The 16,601-nt window shown below is 39.9% G+C and overlaps 5 protein-coding genes across 13 annotated transcripts in view; 3 read left to right on the top strand and 2 right to left on the bottom strand.

The window, feature by feature from the left end:
• Positions 1-2,499, top strand: part of Syt14 (Synaptotagmin 14) — a 102,481-nt gene extending 99,982 nt beyond the window's left edge. For both annotated transcript variants that reach the window (XM_069039644.1, XM_069039643.1), the window contains exons 8-9: positions 239-544; positions 1,917-2,499. In XM_069039644.1, the coding sequence (XP_068895745.1) occupies positions 239-544; positions 1,917-2,117 (507 nt within the window). In that variant the 3' untranslated portion in view covers positions 2,118-2,499. The remainder of the gene's footprint in view (positions 1-238; positions 545-1,916) is intronic.
• A 1,716-nt stretch (positions 2,500-4,215) lies between these two features.
• Positions 4,216-4,789, bottom strand: ND-15 (NADH dehydrogenase (ubiquinone) 15 kDa subunit). 3 transcript variants are annotated; one of them, XM_069039661.1, is made up of 3 exons: positions 4,756-4,774; positions 4,672-4,710; positions 4,216-4,587 (listed from the first exon to the last, which is right to left on the bottom strand). In XM_069039661.1, the coding sequence occupies exon 3, from the start codon at positions 4,581-4,583 to the stop codon at positions 4,278-4,280; it is 306 nt and encodes a 101-aa protein (XP_068895762.1). In that variant the 5' UTR covers positions 4,584-4,587; positions 4,672-4,710; positions 4,756-4,774; the 3' UTR covers positions 4,216-4,277. The 3 variants fall into 3 exon arrangements, with proteins under 3 accessions (XP_068895762.1, XP_068895765.1, XP_068895763.1); XM_069039664.1 differs by having other exon boundaries at positions 4,650-4,710; positions 4,756-4,773; XM_069039662.1 differs by having other exon boundaries at positions 4,216-4,597; positions 4,650-4,789.
• LOC138124575 (uncharacterized protein C14orf119) lies at positions 4,766-6,128 on the top strand. Of its 5 annotated transcripts, none has more exons than XM_069039674.1 (3): positions 4,766-4,887; positions 5,477-5,704; positions 5,752-6,128. In XM_069039674.1, exons 2-3 carry the CDS (start codon positions 5,516-5,518, stop codon positions 5,923-5,925), a joined length of 363 nt encoding a protein of 120 aa, XP_068895775.1. In that variant the 5' UTR covers positions 4,766-4,887; positions 5,477-5,515; the 3' UTR covers positions 5,926-6,128. The 5 variants fall into 5 exon arrangements, with proteins under 5 accessions (XP_068895775.1, XP_068895774.1, XP_068895770.1 ...); XM_069039673.1 differs by lacking the exon at positions 4,766-4,887 and adding an exon at positions 5,137-5,294; XM_069039669.1 differs by lacking the exon at positions 4,766-4,887 and adding an exon at positions 5,147-5,308.
• On the bottom strand, positions 6,089-14,920 carry Sptz (zinc finger FYVE-type containing 26 spastizin). Its single transcript, XM_069039617.1, has 11 exons — positions 14,763-14,920; positions 13,468-14,684; positions 10,340-11,962; positions 10,188-10,286; positions 9,000-10,021; positions 8,849-8,947; positions 8,305-8,567; positions 7,159-8,115; positions 6,845-7,051; positions 6,417-6,796; positions 6,089-6,368 (listed from the first exon to the last, which is right to left on the bottom strand). The coding sequence occupies exons 2-11, from the start codon at positions 14,671-14,673 to the stop codon at positions 6,186-6,188; spliced, it is 6,039 nt and encodes a 2,012-aa protein (XP_068895718.1). The 5' UTR covers positions 14,674-14,684; positions 14,763-14,920; the 3' UTR covers positions 6,089-6,185.
• LOC138124566 (uncharacterized) lies at positions 11,906-13,811 on the top strand. 2 transcript variants are annotated; one of them, XM_069039656.1, is made up of 4 exons: positions 11,906-12,351; positions 12,400-12,691; positions 13,071-13,220; positions 13,271-13,811. In XM_069039656.1, the coding sequence occupies exons 1-4, from the start codon at positions 11,986-11,988 to the stop codon at positions 13,459-13,461; spliced, it is 999 nt and encodes a 332-aa protein (XP_068895757.1). In that variant the 5' UTR covers positions 11,906-11,985; the 3' UTR covers positions 13,462-13,811. The 2 variants fall into 2 exon arrangements, with proteins under 2 accessions (XP_068895757.1, XP_068895755.1); XM_069039654.1 differs by having other exon boundaries at positions 13,071-13,811.
• Positions 14,921-16,601: the final 1,681 nt, after the last annotated feature.

Below are 16,601 nucleotides of genomic sequence, written 5' to 3'. Positions count from 1 at the left end.
CAATTTTATGTTTTTCTCAATTTGAATCTGGGTGGCTATTTCTACCCCTGTATAAATAAATCTAAAAAAATGTAAAAAATAAAACCTTTTCAGAATCTATAACTTTTTATGAAATTGTGCTAAAATTCGGTATTACCTCGGACAATAGGGAAGGAATGGCCACCTTATCTTGGTCTTAATTTAAAATAATCAAAACAAGGTAATAAAAGTTGAGAAATTGCTGAATTCCCCGTTACAGTTGACAGGTTGTGCCGGAGAACTGACGAGTCTTGCTCGTTCGGACAGCACGGGGTCTACACACTCCATGCAGCATGGAGGTGTTCCTGAACTTCTGTTAGGGCTGTGTTACAACGCCACCACCGGTAGACTTAGTATAGAAGTGGTGAAAGGCTCTCATTTCCGAAATCTTGCCCTCAACAGAGCACCAGACACTTACGTCAAACTGAATCTGGTCAGCAGCACAGGACAGGAGCTCTCTCACAGCAAAACGACAGTACGAAGAGGACAACCGAATCCCCTTTTCAAAGAAACTTTCGTTTTCCAAGTGAGTAATCCATTTTCGATCAAACCGCTACTTCGCTGACATGATGTAGTTTTCTCATAATTTGTAAATGTAACAATTACGAACACTTATGCTGTTGTCCAAAATTCGATAGAAGTAAGTTAAGGAGCTTCTTCAAACTCAAAAAATTCAAAATGTAGGTATTCAAGAAATGTTATCCATAAATGCTAGTTTAATAAAATTTTCTCATCTTTATTACTTTGTGCATTATCAATTTTTGAAGATTTTCCAATTTATTTTATCCCATTCATCTTCTAAATCTGATTGGTCAGTTTATTTAATTGAAATCTTAAGCGGAACCCCAGGTCAATTTGAGGAACTTTAACTGAAATTTAGAACCCGCGCGATGAAATGTGTCAGTTAAGTCCCGCTTAAGTTAATCCAAACTGTTAACTACGACCGGTGCAAGGGCGTCAACTTCACTTTGGCGTTGGCACAATACATACTATTAGGTACACTCTTCTGGCCACTTCTTTGCTCCACAATATGTGCAGATATGTTACACTTTACCTATCCGTTTTGATGGCTCTGTATGTATCTACTCAAGGGTCATAATAAGAAGAGGCTGATCCACTGCGTAGAGATTGATCTACATTCGTAGTTCTGTTAGCAGTTCTATTCTATGATTGTTTATTCATTAACTAGGTACAAAATCTTTCTTGTCCTTGCGTCAAACTCCAGTAATCAATTTGTTACATTTCGTGTCTGCCTGCTAATATCCTTTCTTCTTGTTCGATTTATATTTCGGGTGTTTTGTTTCGTATGTTCCGTTCATGTTGACTGTTTAGTCTTTGGTAATCGGATCCAATCTGAACAGTTCTATCACGTTGTTAACTGAGCTTCTCTTCGGTTTCAGTCGCTCTACTTGTAGACGCTCTGTCGAAATTACGTATTACTTCTTATTATTCTTTCTTCTCTTTGCGATAACGTTTCATTTTCTCTTTGAAAAACTACCCTTGCCATTTTAGTCAGTCTTGATAATACACTCCGAGTAATAATTTTTGTTCACTTTCCAGTCCTCTGAGTAGATAGTGTGGTGACGATAAATAGTCAGTAGTCTATAACATCCCAGAAATTATAAGGAAGCCAATCGTGAGAGTTCCATCAAGACTGATTTAGTACCTAGTTTCTGAGATTATCGATACCTACCACACAATCAATCAGTCAAACTGTTCGTCTCTATGTAATGTTATAGTTTGCGAGAATCTTAAAAAAACTGATGTGCAGTTTTGAGTTTGTAGAACAATTTAAGTTTAAGTAAGTGCTCTTTATATCTATGTATCTATAAGGTATTTGAATGATGTTTTGTGTGTGCTTGATCTGAGAACAGGTTTCAAATGTCACTTTGTTGCAGGTGGCGCTGTTCCAACTCGCCGACGTGACCTTGATGGTGGCTGTATATAACCGGAAAGGAGTGACGAAGAAGAAAGAGATGGTCGGTTGGTTTAGTTTAGGTTTAAATTCGAGTGGAGCCGAAGAGTTGGCACACTGGATGGACATGAAAGAATCACAACAGCAACAAATCTGTCGTTGGCATGTTTTAGTGCAATCATAGCCATTACTTACACATATCATTTAATTTTTTCAGGTTCAAGTTAATTTTTTAAGCGCACCTGTACATTAACCATTTTAATCCGAAAAGTCCAGGGCAATGATTCTGAATTATAATCAAAAAAAGCAACATCCGATTCAGAGAATACGGTCGAGAGAAATAACTGCCAAATTATTTTACATCGCGACAAAGTTTATTGCCTTAAGCGAGATTAAAGTGGTTAAGGGAGAGTCAGTTATCGGGAGCTGTTTGTTTACGAATATTTAAATTTAAAACTTATAACATATACGCTAACTTGTCTATGCCTTATTATTATATTATGTAGTATTTAGAATGGAACGGATGTGAAGGGCTCGTGACTGATAAAAAATTGTGTAACAAAATACATTCCGTTTACCATTCCTTTAAGAAATTTCATTGTGATATTATAATCGAATTTGAAGTTAACGGAAGATCAAAAATATACTGAACAAAACACAGGAAGCTGTAATGCTCTGAGAACCTTGACACACTGTAGAGCATTTCTGTAGGATCCAATCAAAGCATCCACGACTACAGATTTGCCAAAAGTGAATTTACAATGCACAAATTAATTATAAGCTTCAGGATTGATATGAACTAACTCTAGTAGGGATGGGTTTTTAGCTTTATACTGTCGACGTAACTATTATGTAACTGCTCACGCTCCTCTCTCTAGTTTTCGTTGCGTCGATCGAGCAATCGAAACTACTGAAAGTCGCTGCAACTATATTGTAATTAAATTTTATATCTTTTATACGATTTTCAGAAATCGGTCATAACAAGACATTTTGATCTTTTTGCCGTCTTGTTACCTTGTGGAGCGATTTTTGAAAATCAACACTAGGTTATCTGTCTATCACGGGGCAAGGGAAATTACGAGCGTTGGTTTTTGACTAACTAAATTTTATCAACAACTGTTAGGCTAAGAAAGTTACGGAACTGTAACGTATAGTCATGTATTCATAAGTACAAAACTCAATTCAAAATAATGCATTCGGGATTAAAGAGAAGACCAGACAGGGAACATGTTCATTAGACAACGAGAACATATCAATCGCCATGAACAGATCTGTTACGTGTTCAGAACGTTTATGTGATGCTGTCGTTGTGCTGGAATATATTAGTTACATAACGAGAACAATACAAGCGTAACGAATAGATTTGTTGCAGGTTTGGAGCATTAATGTCGCGTTTACAACTCGTTACAGTTCAATTATATTGTATTATCGCAATAATTTACATATAATTTAACTGCATAACTGTGTTGTTTTTCTGTGGTATGCCAGCGATATTGCGTGTCTGATGGAGAATTTGTTAGCAACGCATGGCCAGTTTAAACTGGTTGCGTGTTGACTAGCCAATTTCTTAACGAACTCTGGTAATCCCCTGTGCATTGTTTTGTGGGCCCACTGTACATGTATAAATTTTATACTATGTATTTGTAAAATATTATGTCAATTTAATGTGTTCATGAAAGCTAAAAGAAACCTTTTTATGAATGTAAAATTGGCCGTGATTTATGTGATTGTAAATTTAAAATCAGATTGGCACTTAATTACGGATGCTTTATAATAATCTTATGATAATTGTTAAAGTTTAAGTGTTTTACGCAGACACAGTTTAACGCGGCTCGGTGAGACTGATAACTACTCTTAACACCTGCACGGATTTCTTTTTTCAAATGATTTATCGACACTTATTTGTCCAGTTAAGAGTAGTCAGCAGTAAGTACACGAATCATAGTAAAACACAGATGGACCATGTAAATATTAAGAAACTCGCGTAAAATGTTACAACATTGAGATTAAAGGAGCTGTCTGATCAGCTTCTATGTAGGATTTTGATCCCATCCCTACACTTATAAATTGGTAAAAATTATTGCCTTCAAAACAAGTACACTTGATCAGTTTGAACAATAGTACGTACATTTTGTACCTTTTCCATTTATGATTGTTAATCAACAGTATTATATTTGCATGAATGAACAAATATTTGCACTGCTGAACACAAAATACGCACTAAATTGGTGTCTTTTTAATAATTATTGTATTCTACATATTTTGTACAAAATAAACTTGAATTATTTATGTCGAAGAGACTCTTTATTTACAACTTTAACACTCAACTACAGAAAATTTCAAACTAAAAACTTTCAGGCTTGGGAGGTGGAGCGTAGCGGTCCTCCTTGCTCCTCTCGCCTGCATTATACTGACGTCTCCTTTCGTGGTGCATCGCCACGATTCTCCCCATTTCTTTCTTACGAAGGGCGCACTCTTGGAAGTCTGTGATCAAGGTTTCACACTTTTTCACCCCACGGTCTAGACCGTAAGCCTCGAGGCAATCCAAGGCTCTCATCTCCATGTCGGCACATCTGCCGCCCCACTGGTGACTCACAATCGCTCCGGTGAAATCGGTGAACGGAGACTTCCAAATAGGAGACAGAGACATTTTGCTACAAAGTACTATAGGTTATGGTTATGTCATCTCTCGATTTCCTCAAAGTTAAATTCTCACAAACACAGAAGTGTACTTGTACCTGTCCGGAGCTGTACAACAGTTATATAAGTTCCAATTCCTAAAACAGTGTAACTTAAATTTAATATTTTGTTATTTTGTCTACAAAGTGTAGGAAATTTGAAACCGTTGTATTGGCAACACTCCACATTGGTGGCACTGCGCACTGTCTGTCACGTAAAATTTGATTTGAAGTGCAAGTTCAAATAATGCAAAATTAATAGTTTGTGCAGCTGTCGTAAGTATTAGGAAATAGTTTCCATCGTACAACCGCATATTTATCTCCATATTATTTTGTCAGACAAAAACAAATGTGTTTTTGCCTTATCACAACTTTTATTGATTTGCTGCTTAATCTTTCCATCGTTCTCTTATTGTTGTACGTCTTGCCGTTCTTGCACTCGATAACGTTATTATTTTTCTATTTCATCTAATTTTTCTCATTCGAATTGAAAATTAGGGCAAACTCTTACTTACGGGTCTCTGCTTTATCGGCCGCGTGTGATCAAGCCAGGTCAAGGCCGCAATTTAAAAAGTGCGAGGTCATCACGGTTCACCGTTCCAACAAGTTTTTTTTTACAGTAATAAGAGTGTAAAGTGTACCTGATTAGAAGAATGTTATTATAAGTTCGATCCCCTATTTTGGTAAGAAACCCTACGTAAGTAATCCAATTACTTCCTCCAAGAATAAAGACTGTTGCTGAATATTGTCAACAATAGCTTTGCAGTGTCATGGTATAATATTAACCTTTCTCTTTTATTTCTTTTCCAATTCGCAACACGTAGTGGAACCGTAGACAACGATAGTGAAGGTGTTATTGTTCCAGTGACTGACTCAAAAGACTGCACTGACCAATTATAGAAACATGTTAAGCACCGAAGCCCAAATGAGATATTTAATTCAGTGGTTCCACGAATGGAGCGACTTGCAGCGTTCCGATTTCCTGCCTATCATGGCAGAAAAATACACCAATAAGGCATACGTCAACGGCATCGTCAACAGCATCGCTAACGTGAACTGCCGCGAGAAACCGATGTCTTTATTTGAATGCAGAGTGAGTACACAAAATTTCCGGTTGCTGTTCTACAGCATCACTTTTAGGTTAAACTGTTCAAAGAGTGGTTCGGGCAGTGGAGCACTGAACAAAAAGAAAACTTCTTGAAGCAGATATCTGAAATCGATACCAGTTTTGCTGAGAAACTGAACGGCGAGTTGCAAAATGGGGTGTCAAGCGAGGCTCACGAGACCAATGGAGACGCGGTTCTGGAGGACTAATCTCATTTTTTAATACTGCTAAACCTGATTTTTTTTTCAGTAATTTTTCTAATACCTAGAAATATATTTAAGTTGATGGTAATGTGATATTAGACTCCCTGAAGTATTACGAAACGTAAATTGCATTTTTTTTTTATCGTTGAATGCACTGTAATTTACACACTTCTCAATAAAATTTTATTTACTTAATTATAAATACAAAATATTGCATCTTTTGATTTGGTACTAGACTCACAGCCTCTTGTAAACGTTTGATTATTTCAGGAATGTGACATGGAAGTTTGAGGAGAACTCTGGAGGACCTTCTGGCAGAGCGCTTTGATAGTGGGCATGTTCAAAAGCTCGGCTTCCCTCTGTATCCTTCGGATGTCAGCTGTACGCTTGTATTTGACCGCGAGGAAGTAGGCGGTTTTCAGCTGTTTGGCCTCGATGTATGCAGAGATCTGCAAGCCAATGATAAAAAAAGAGTCACGTGGGTCTAAAAATAGCACCTTTGTTGCTTTGTCTTTGATGAGTTTAATGAGATCCTCGACTCTGGTCCCGCTCGCGTTGGCCTTAACCAAAGTCGCCACAGTTTGGGCCAACATTTCGTCCAGCATGTCCGAAATCGCAGAATCATTCACTCCTGTGGATTTGATGCAGTTGACGAGCTGCGTGATCCCGTTATAGCGCTCGGATTTCGCGAATTGTTTCCCAGCAAGACAATAAACCTTGATGGGTCTCAGCGCGAAATCATCTATTATTCTCGTGGCTAATTTGAATCCTTCCTCCACGGTCTCCTTACTGATGATAGCCATCACAGCCAGATTTATTTTGTCGGAAGTTGACCCGAATAAAGTGGGAATTTCGAATTTCTGTTCGCTTTTACACTCTACAATTAATTCAAGTTAAAGTGTGATACACCGTCACGGTCTGTTACCTTTGCTCGAGACAAGATTCCTCAACAGTTCTCGCATGTTCACTCCCTGAGCTTCGCACCGAGAAAGGAATTTGACGATTTCGATTTGTCTTTCAACTGTACGAATGTGTTTGTTGACATCTCTGGTGTCGATTCTCATGACTAAATCCGAGCTGGAAAGTATCCTTTCTTCGAAATTGTCTCTGGACGAATTGCTTATGTCACCCACTAAAACAATTTCATTCCAGTTTCAAATTTGCCGCCAAAATTGCGTCACAGAAGGTGGCGTTAAATTCGAACCTCTTTACCTGCTGGACAATTTGAAAGATTTTTACCTGATCGCACTTCGATCCACTGCTCCTGTTCCAAAATTTGCCTCAAATGCTGCTCGCCTTTGTGCAAATAACCGACGTTATTTGCCAGTTCGGTGAAACTCTTCACGTTATCTTGATAGAACCTGATGCAGGTCATGGACGCCCTCACGTAATCCCCTATGTAGATCTGGAGCTGGTAGAGACAGTTCAACAGCTGATGTTTCTCCAAGTGGCGGCAGATCTGCCTCAAATGGTCTTTCCAGATCTCGAGAGACGAATCAATTTTGGACATCTCTCCCTGCAACACATTCACCACACCTTCTTTAAGGCACTTGGTGTAAATTTCTATAAAAATCTCCGAGCTCAGTTGATTTTCGAGGATGTAGACCAAAACCTCGTGTACGTCGCCGTGCCTCAAGAAAAATTCCAGCAAGCTGAGGTGAGTCCCGTATTTGCTCAAGTAGTAGACGCACTCGTCGTAGAAAATCGGGTCGATTGTGGGTCTGGAGGCGCAAGACTTCGTCTCGTTGTCTCGCGACAGCGAGTAGTTCCCCGACGCTATCTGCTGCAGGTTTTTCACTCGACTCACTATACTCAAAGCCGTGTCCACCTGCACGGAGTAGTGTGACATTTGATTGAGACTCGACAGTGATCCAGATATCTGGATGCTCTGCGCTTTCTTCAAAGCTTTGGGGTGTACGATTCTGGTGTTGCTCTCCAGAATTTGGACGATCTCGTGGAGTAGCGGTGGATCTTTCAGCGGTTTACTTTCTGAACATGTGCTTCCGATCGAAATCCTCGAAGACACTCTCGATCTGCTCGGTAGGCTGAGGCTGTCCAGACTCCTGTTCAAGTCGGACCGGCTGATGGAGGACGTTTCGTACTGGCTGTTCTTGTCCAGGACTCTTTGGAATTTTTCCCTGGCGAGGAGGAGACAACCAGCTTTCAAACAGCTCTTACCCCACGCCGTGAACACACCTAAAACGAAAATTTCTCTATTTTGTCTTCATTGTTATTCCTGTCCTGACAACAACAACAACCATAGTAATTATTCATCGGATTTGCTTCGCTGCCGACGACAGTTTCATCAAGCCAGGAATTTATTCCAGATTTAAACACTTTCCATTATTTCACGCACGTTGCACGCAAATTAATCAAATAAATTACCTGTATTATCCAGTCCCGCTTTGGTCGATACTTCTAATGCCAAATTCCATTGTTCACGTTGCAGCAATTTATCTCGCAGTCTTCGCAAGACCGTGGCGTCAACGTAAAGATTTTGCGAGCTGTCCGTTTGCAACAAACTCAAACAACCCCTTTCGGCCAACAAGGCCAAGAGTTCTGCTTGGGAGAGTATCCGGTCAGCCTTCGAAGCCGCCGAACTCAACATGCTCTCGTTCGAAGATATCTTCGCAGCTATTGCCAAAGACCTGCAACAGTGCAAATCTCAATAATCTTACTCTTTCATGCATCACCAGACAGTTGTAAAGTGAGAAACTCGTCTAGTTTCATCTTCAAAACTCCGCAAGTGAAGCTTTCAAATTCAGAACGGACTGACTACAAAACTAATTTCCTCGTTTAATTTTTTTATTACTTTTAGAAATCAGTTCATTATTTTAACTGCTCTCATCCGAATTGGTCTCTTTATTTTTTCCAAATTAACAATACTCCTGACACAAATTTCTCACTCCACAAATCCTCTCTTAATTACTTCAACATCTTGATCACCAGTAAATAATCAATCTCTTGCGTGGGCTCTTGACTCGGCTGTAATAATTTCAACATGACTTCGCACTGTTCCAACAAGAACCTGAAACCAATCAAATATCAAACTGCTCCAAACACTCTCAGTCGTTCATTACTTCGGATATTCGACGCTCTTCGAGTGGTACTTCAGAATGGAAAAACAAAGCGAAGTGCTGGGGGCATGCTCGTACGAGAACTCCTCCCTTATGATCTTGTTATGTTCGGAGTCGTCGTTCAGCAGCCAATACTCCTGGATGAGGGAGCGCGTCGAGGGTAGATCGCTTTTGTCCGACGAGCCCCCGTCCTCTGAGGTCTGACTGTAACAGTCCGAACACACCCGCAACAAAATGTCGCCGTACGTGGGGACCAGCATTCTCTTAGACGAACAGTTGTAGCAGACCACTCGTCCGCATCTTCTACAGTGGTGTCTTCTGTTGAACATCGAAAACGCGACCTGGTGGCAACACATGCACTCCACCACTTCGTCGTTCGGGACCCACTCTTCTTTGGTCGGCACCGTCTCCGGCACGACGAATTGTTTTCTGTCGGATTGTAAACTGAGCGAATCTAAGGACTGGAGGAGTTTGGTGGACTCCGGAGTTCTGACCAGGTGAGGGCTGGAGTGGGTGACCACCCGAAAATCTAAACTCTTTTCGGCATATTTCCTCAGCAACTCGTCGACGGTCTCCACGCTTATCACTGCTTCGCTGTCGTTTGTGTTCTTGACGTTCAACGAATCAATAATAGTCGAAAGTTTGTCTAGTTTGGTGTTCATCAGCAACACTTCCAGAATGCTCAGGGGTTCGTTGATCAGACAAAAGAGTTGGTCTTGTTCAACCGGCGTGAAAACCGACAACATTTTCAGACTGACTTGGACGTTTTTCAGGAAGATGTCGTCCGAGACGTTGGTGTTCAAGTAGTCGGCGATGAATTGGAGGTACTCTAAGTTTCTCAGGATCGTCAGGAGGATGTGACAGACGTCGATGGCGTGTTCGAACGGTAAACTGTCCAGGAGATTTTTCACTTTAGTGAGGGGAATGTTCAGGTCCATTATTTTAGTGAAATAGTTGGGATTGATGTTGCACAATATTTCGTCCGACGGTTTGTACAATTTTATAAAATCCAACAGCAAATCGATCTGCAACAAAACGATTTAAAATAACAGTCACCCTCCAGCGAACAGCTGAGGTCCTAAAATGGAGCCCCGCGGAACGCCAGAACAAACAGTATTTTTTTAAGATTTTAGTTCGTCACATTTCACAAACTCTCTACTCTTCTCATGTTCATCTTTTTGTGGTACTCACATTATTCGCCAGCAAAATTTTCCCTAAGGCACTTTCCGTATCGCTCTTGCAGAAATTGTAGCTTTTGTACCAAAACGTGAGATCGAACACGCCCTTCAGCTAAAAACAAGTATGTACATTACTCATGAGACTGGACTCGACGACTCTACCACCTTTTCGTTCAACTCGATGTGCTGCAACCAATCCTGCAACATCTCCACTTTCGTGTTCAACATACAGTCGAATCTGCTTATCTCCATTCTGATTATGTCAACGGCGAACTCTCCCGGCCACTTTTTGAAATTATTGATGATGGTGTCGATCCTCAATTCTCTGTTGTCGATCAGATGGACGAATTTGTAGTACTCCGGCTCGAATCCGTCCTGGACCAGGTTGAGCAAAACCTCGTCCCTCAGGATTATCAACTCCGACTTCTTCTTCAACTGGTTCTCCGGAACGCTCTCGATCAAGTCGTACAACGCCTTCCAGTTGGTCGTCTTGGTGTCTTCCAAGATTTCTTCACCGGTCTCGAGGCCGTCGGAATTATTGCTGGTTTGAGAGTGGATCGAGCCGGAGTCGGTCTCGACGATCTGTTCCCTAAAATGCAACTTCACTTTTTGGGCGTTGATGCAATTCTGCAAGGCCGCGACTATGTCGTTCTTGTCGAAGAGCACCTTCAGATTCTGAATTCTTGGTAGCTTCAGGTAGTTGAAGAATGTCTTGAGTCTGACTTCACTGATGTTCATTTTCGTTCCTTCGACTTTGTACATCTCGTTCAAGATGAAAGCCAGCAACCAGTTCCTCTTCTGGATGTAGGCGATGATGCTGGGACTGGGAACGTACAACATGTTGTCGTGGTACAGTTCCTCGATCGTTACGTTCTCCTGGACGTGGAGATTGATCGTGGGGAAGCAGTTTCCCACCACGTGATACAGAAAGTCCAATTTCAGTTTTCCGAAGTATTTCTCGAACTCCGTCGGGTCGAGTTGTTTCTCGAATAGCAATTTTCCGGTCAGTTCGGACCGATTCAAATTGAAGATTTCGAAATACGAAGTGTTCTTGCCTTTTGAGATGATGTCGGAGCTGTTCTGCTCTATGTAGAGGATCTTCGAGAACGCCTTCAAATAGTTGAACACTTTGAGTAAGTATTGCTCTGGTTCTTTATTCTTCGAAGTCTCTCGGACGTACCGATGACACAACTCGTTGATTTTCAGTAGAATTTTGTGGTTCAAGTGGTTCTTGTTGAGGGTTCCGGGTTCGTTGGTTCTCACTTGACCCACAAAATCGTCATACAACCTTTCCAAATTTTGATAGAAGTCTTCTTTCTTTCTGTAGATGTCGACGTCTAAGGGATAATCTGGAGACGTCAGGATCTCCGGGAGCGACACATTATCCTTGGGGCCCACCACCCTCGCCAATTCTGTTATTTTCTTGTAAAAATCCAGATAGTTTGACTTAATATTTGTATCCAGACTGAATTTCTTTCCTGCCAGAATCAACATCAACTGAGACTCCTCCCAGGTAGTGGTTTGAGTCAGAGCAAAATCAAAAACGTTCATAAATGTCTCGTTTTCGGCTCTGAAATGTGCGACAAAATCAAATTTCTCCGAGAACTTCTCTATAATCCGTTCGTGCTCTGCGTTGACTCTGGGAGGATTCGTTCGGATGAAATCTTCGACTGATTGGTCCACGGACGTTTTTAATTTCCCGTTTTTCCTCAGAAATTTCCTAAACTTGAGAAAACTCTCCGCGTAGGTCACCTCGTGAGCCAGATCGGTATCCCTCAGGTTGGAAATCTATAAAACAACTGCGACTCATTATGACATTTAAAATGTACGTCATTTTGATATTTTTAACGTTTTTGTGGGAAGCGTCGGGCATCTGGCCCCCTCCTTATGAGATAAAACTCGACGACGCTGAAACCTTCGTGATTTCCGAATTGTCGGAATCTGACGATCTTTTCAACGACGAGGATGAGATGATTCGGTCGAAATCGCCTTCGGCTGATCAGAAAAAGTACTCTAGGATACACCAGATCGCTCTGCGTCACAACAAGAAAGAATGGAATCGAAACAGGGCCGAACCGGAGAACAACGTGAAGATTAAAGAGCACAACTTCGACCTGGAGAACGCCGTTCCGTGGGAAGGAGGGTTCGTGGATAAAAACGGCGATTTCATCCAGCCGGTAATGTATTTTTGGGTCGCTCGTTCGATGTTTAATCGGCGTTAACAGGATAATGAAAACGTGTATTACTTGAATGAAATGGCTAAGAGCCTCATCGAGAGTAAAATAGAACGAAAGAGGGAGGAGGAGGAGGAGGATCAGTCGACTGACAAAATTGAGAATTATGACTATAAGAATTTTAGAGCGGAGTATAAGGCGGAAATTGAAACGGAGAAGAAGCAAAAGAACACTCTCAATTTCACCGATGTCAAGGAGGACGAGTCGCTGGAGGAGGCTGTGGAGAAGGTGGTGGAGTTCACGGAGGCGAAGAATTGCACCGCCGAAGAGAAAAAAGGGATAGGTAGTAATGAATTTTGTGTAACAAATAAATGTACTGCGATTTGCGATCGATACGCATTACGTGGTACAGTTCCTTGCAATTTGTTGATGGTCTAGTACGTTGTGTGACGTCATACTTAGGAAACTTACATCACACCGAGAATTAAAAACAATAGCATATTTCCGCACTAGTTGTTATGACCAACCGTGTGGGAAAAATATTCCCGCACGGTTGTCTACAACAACCAAAAACAGTAGGTAATTTACTACATTCTATTCTGTTTTAATTAAATTTTAAAATTAAATATGTAATTTGTAACTTTTAATTTTTCGAAATCTCCTGGATAAAACAAGCAGATTCCCGATTCTGTCAGGCTAAACTTAAAATTTCGAAATTGCAGGGATGGCAGCAATGAAATGCATCGTAAAAGACCTGCAGACCGCCAAAAGTAAAAACTCAATCCTCAACCTGTTCGAGAAGATCCTGCGAATCACCTTGATCTGGTTCTGCGTCTACGCCATAATAGCCATACCGTGCTGGTGTCAGAGAGGTCGTAAATCGCAAAACGACAAATGGTACAACTCTGATAAAGAATTTCAGGTTGGTGCTGCTGCTGCTGTTGTTGCAAGATCTGTAGACCCCGACAGAGCATCGACGAAGCAAAAACATTTTTCATGCAGAACCCTCCCGGGATTTTCCACACCGAAGACGGAGAAAAAGTCGAGTACCAACCGACCAACTACGAAATCTACGCCCAGAAAAGACTGGAAAAAGCTCTGTTTAATCTGTAGACTCACCTCGATCACCTCGTAGGCCCTTTCGAAGTTTTCCCGCTTGAGGCAGATGTGGATCAGGGACTCGGGGGGCGCTAACATATAGCTCAGGAGTTGTTCCTCGACTTTGGGGGTCATCTTGGTATTGACGATCAAGTCTAATCGCCACAAAATGTCCACCACGTGTACGTTAAGATTCTCCAGTCTCTCGTGCTCGTTTGAGTTTTTCTCGTATACTCGTTTCAATTTCAGTTCTTCTATCACAGCCTTCAGTAAAAACAGTACGAATCTGACTTCTTTCTCTTTGCAGGTGAAGTCGTTGCCGTGTCTGTTGAAAAGCAAATAAAAGATGTTTTCCAATAGTTCAATCTGCAGTTTTTTGTCTTGCAGCTCTATCAGTTTACTCTTCACACAGTCAAAGAGACTATTTACAAAATCTTTTTTCAAACTGGCGCTCCTATAACTGTCACGGATCAGGAAATTAATGAGCGTGGCCATTATCACGAATCCTGTGAACACATTTAATTGGTCGGCGTTGCCTTCTGACCGCAACTTCTCCAGAATCTCCTCCCAGTGAGTCATGTCGCTCAGGTCTGCGTAAGTCGAGAGGGTGTCCAGCAAACAGTTTTGGCTCGCGCAAATAAACAATCTGCTGGAGGATACGTCGGTCGGTACGATCTTCTTGCAGAACCTCACCACGTCAATAAAGCTGTTCACTTGGTCGATGTAAAATTTCCAAAAATCCTCCAAAAGTTCAACGTTTATCTGCGACGACATGGCGTGTAAACAGTCGATATCGACGTCTGGTGAGTTTGTAACAGTGATATACTTTATCATTTTCAACTTGTTATAAATAGTTTTGAATGCAGCGAGTTTGGGGTACGCGTCAGGATTGTTTACGATCTCGTAAATCCAATGTTTCTTCTCATAAATATAGTAATCGAAGAGTGACACTGGATCTTGAATGTTTAGAACGAAAACCGATTTGTCGTATTCGATGAATTTGTTTAGAACGGTGTGATTTTCGCCTGCGAGCAGAGACAGATAGACGATGTCCTTACGTAAAATCTGTTTGTCATAGAGATAATAGACTTTTGGGATGAAACTCTCGACGAAATGCGTTTCATCATTTTCTGTTAAAACGAGATCGCTCAAGTATGTGTAGAAACGGGAGGGGTCCTCGTTTTTGTATTTTAAAAGTTTGTCTAAGCTCGTTACTAACTGCTCCATGGTTTAAATGTCTAAAAAGATGTAATCAATTAACCTTATTTCTTAAATATGGCTTGTTTAATCGCGACTACTTTGAAAAGAATACTCACCAAGTCGTCGCATCACTAGCTATTCTGAAATAATGGAAATAGTTCTCACATTAGTCACTTGAAGCTTGAACTGATCAAATCAACGGTTCACTACATGTGTCACTATTGTTATGAGAAAACAGCTGATATTGACAGATCTGGCCTAGTTTCCGCGATGTGGGACTTTTGTTACAAGCGGATAGAGACTGCTAGCGACTTTTATTCCCAGTTTGGCACATGCGTATAACTAATAGGAGTAATAGTGAATTCATTTCATAAAAGCAATATGTGGGTGAACTTTAAAACCGTCATAGTACAAGCGAATGTAATTAAACTTTAAAATAAAACTGTTTTATTTAAAATACAAGCTACCAGTAGATAGTTCACCCTCATACTATTGGGGACACGGAAAACTGGGCAGATGTGTCATTCAGTTGTCAAAATTTCTACACCATACCTTAGCTACTCATAACCAACCTTAAGTTAATTTGACAGTTTTTTTGAAAATATCAATTATAATGACAGTAAAGGTGCTTTTACATTGACACTTTCTGAAATGACAATAGCAGACTGCCCAGGATTCCATGTCCCTCATTGTACTACCAGCGAGTTTAATATTAGAAAATTATTTAAACAATCAATTTAAAGTACCTACCTAAAAAATTGTTTCAATAAGGTTTACTATACATATTTGAATACATTCAAATCTTTAAATATTTTGTATTCACTAATAAAGTTAAAAAGTTAACAGAAGACATAACCACTAGAAATTAATATACAGTGAGCGGCAAAAGTATGGAATACATTTTTTAAAAAGTAAACTTTTTTTTTTCAAAAAAATCTTTGGACAAGTCAATTTTAGTTTATAAAAATACATTTTTTAGTACAAAATAAAATTCCAAGCAGTTATTTGTTTTCGAGTATGACGTCATCGATACTTTTTTTAAGTGGAAACACCTTATTTTTTTTCTTGATTCTGATAGCCCTTTTAATTGTCTAAATGACAGTATAAAAATGTTGTTATCTTACATAAGGAAATTTTTGAGAAAAAAAAAAGTTGGAAAAATAGTTATTTTTATATTAAGTGCGTGAAGAGAGTGTTTTTTGTGCATGAAAAGGTCTTTTACGCCGAGACGAAGGTCGAGGCAGTATAAGCCTTTGAATGCACAAAAACATCTTCACGCACGAAATATAAACAATATTTTTTCTATAATTGATTCAAAAAATTGAAATTAAAAATTCAAATTTTTGAAGGAACTCTGAAGTTTCAATGCAGTGACCATGTTGCTAGGTAACTAATAAAATACAGTGCGTGAAGTGAAACACAGAAATAGTCGTGTGCGTGAAATCGCATTTCACACACTGTTTTGTATGGTTTCTATGGTTTCGATCTTACTAACAATGCAAAAAGAAATACACGTTAGAAAATGACCCACTTCAGGCACCGATAACTATGCGTGAATTCCAATTTTTTGAATCAATAATAGAAAAATAAATTTTATAACGAACAAAAACAAGTCAAAAAATCAATCATTGAATAATATTATTGATTCAATAACATCCATGGAAGAAGTGGAAGTACTGAAAAAAATGATTGCACCAATAGCCCCAACTCTTACGGCTGTACGACAAAAAAATAGCCAAATCAAAATTAAAGCTCGTAAAATTCTGATTCCGCATAATAAAAAGATTGAACCACAAAGACGATTGTTTTCCACCAAAAAGAAGAAACGTTGCACTTCTAGATTAAGGAAACCAAATGCCGAGGAAACAGAAAAGATTGCGATCAGTGCAATCGTCAATAGTCAAAGGAAAATTAGTCAAAAACAAATGTACATGTACATATGTATAAAAAATAGT

Source organism: Tenebrio molitor, chromosome 2 (assembly GCF_963966145.1).
Source record: "Tenebrio molitor chromosome 2, icTenMoli1.1, whole genome shotgun sequence".
Taxonomy (NCBI): domain Eukaryota; kingdom Metazoa; phylum Arthropoda; class Insecta; order Coleoptera; family Tenebrionidae; genus Tenebrio; species Tenebrio molitor.
Note: the sequence above shows the minus strand (reverse complement) of the source record. Positions and strands in the feature narration are given on the sequence as shown.

Bases quoted from the DNA above. Each gene is read 5' to 3' on its own strand.
- LOC138124575 (XM_069039674.1), top strand. From the start codon at position 5,516: ATGTTAAGCACCGAAGCCCAAATGAGATATTTAATTCAGTGGTTCCAC. The intron at 5,705-5,751 runs GTGAGTACACAA...CATCACTTTTAG, and splicing joins TGTCTTTATTTGAATGCAGA to GTTAAACTGTTCAAAGAGTG.
- Sptz (XM_069039617.1), bottom strand. From the start codon at position 14,673: ATGGAGCAGTTAGTAACGAGCTTAGACAAACTTTTAAAATACAAAAAC. The intron at 11,963-13,467 runs GTGAGTCTACAG...GTTGTTTTATAG, and splicing joins GGGCCTACGAGGTGATCGAG to ATTTCCAACCTGAGGGATAC. The intron at 7,052-7,158 runs GTAAAAATCTTT...AAATTGTTTTAG, and splicing joins GTGGATCGAAGTGCGATCAG to TGGGTGACATAAGCAATTCG.
- ND-15 (XM_069039662.1), bottom strand. From the start codon at position 4,583: ATGTCTCTGTCTCCTATTTGGAAGTCTCCGTTCACCGATTTCACCGGA.
- LOC138124566 (XM_069039654.1), top strand. From the start codon at position 11,986: ATGACATTTAAAATGTACGTCATTTTGATATTTTTAACGTTTTTGTGG. The intron at 12,352-12,399 runs GTAATGTATTTT...CGGCGTTAACAG, and splicing joins ACGGCGATTTCATCCAGCCG to GATAATGAAAACGTGTATTA. The intron at 12,692-13,070 runs GTAGTAATGAAT...TCGAAATTGCAG, and splicing joins CGAAGAGAAAAAAGGGATAG to GGATGGCAGCAATGAAATGC.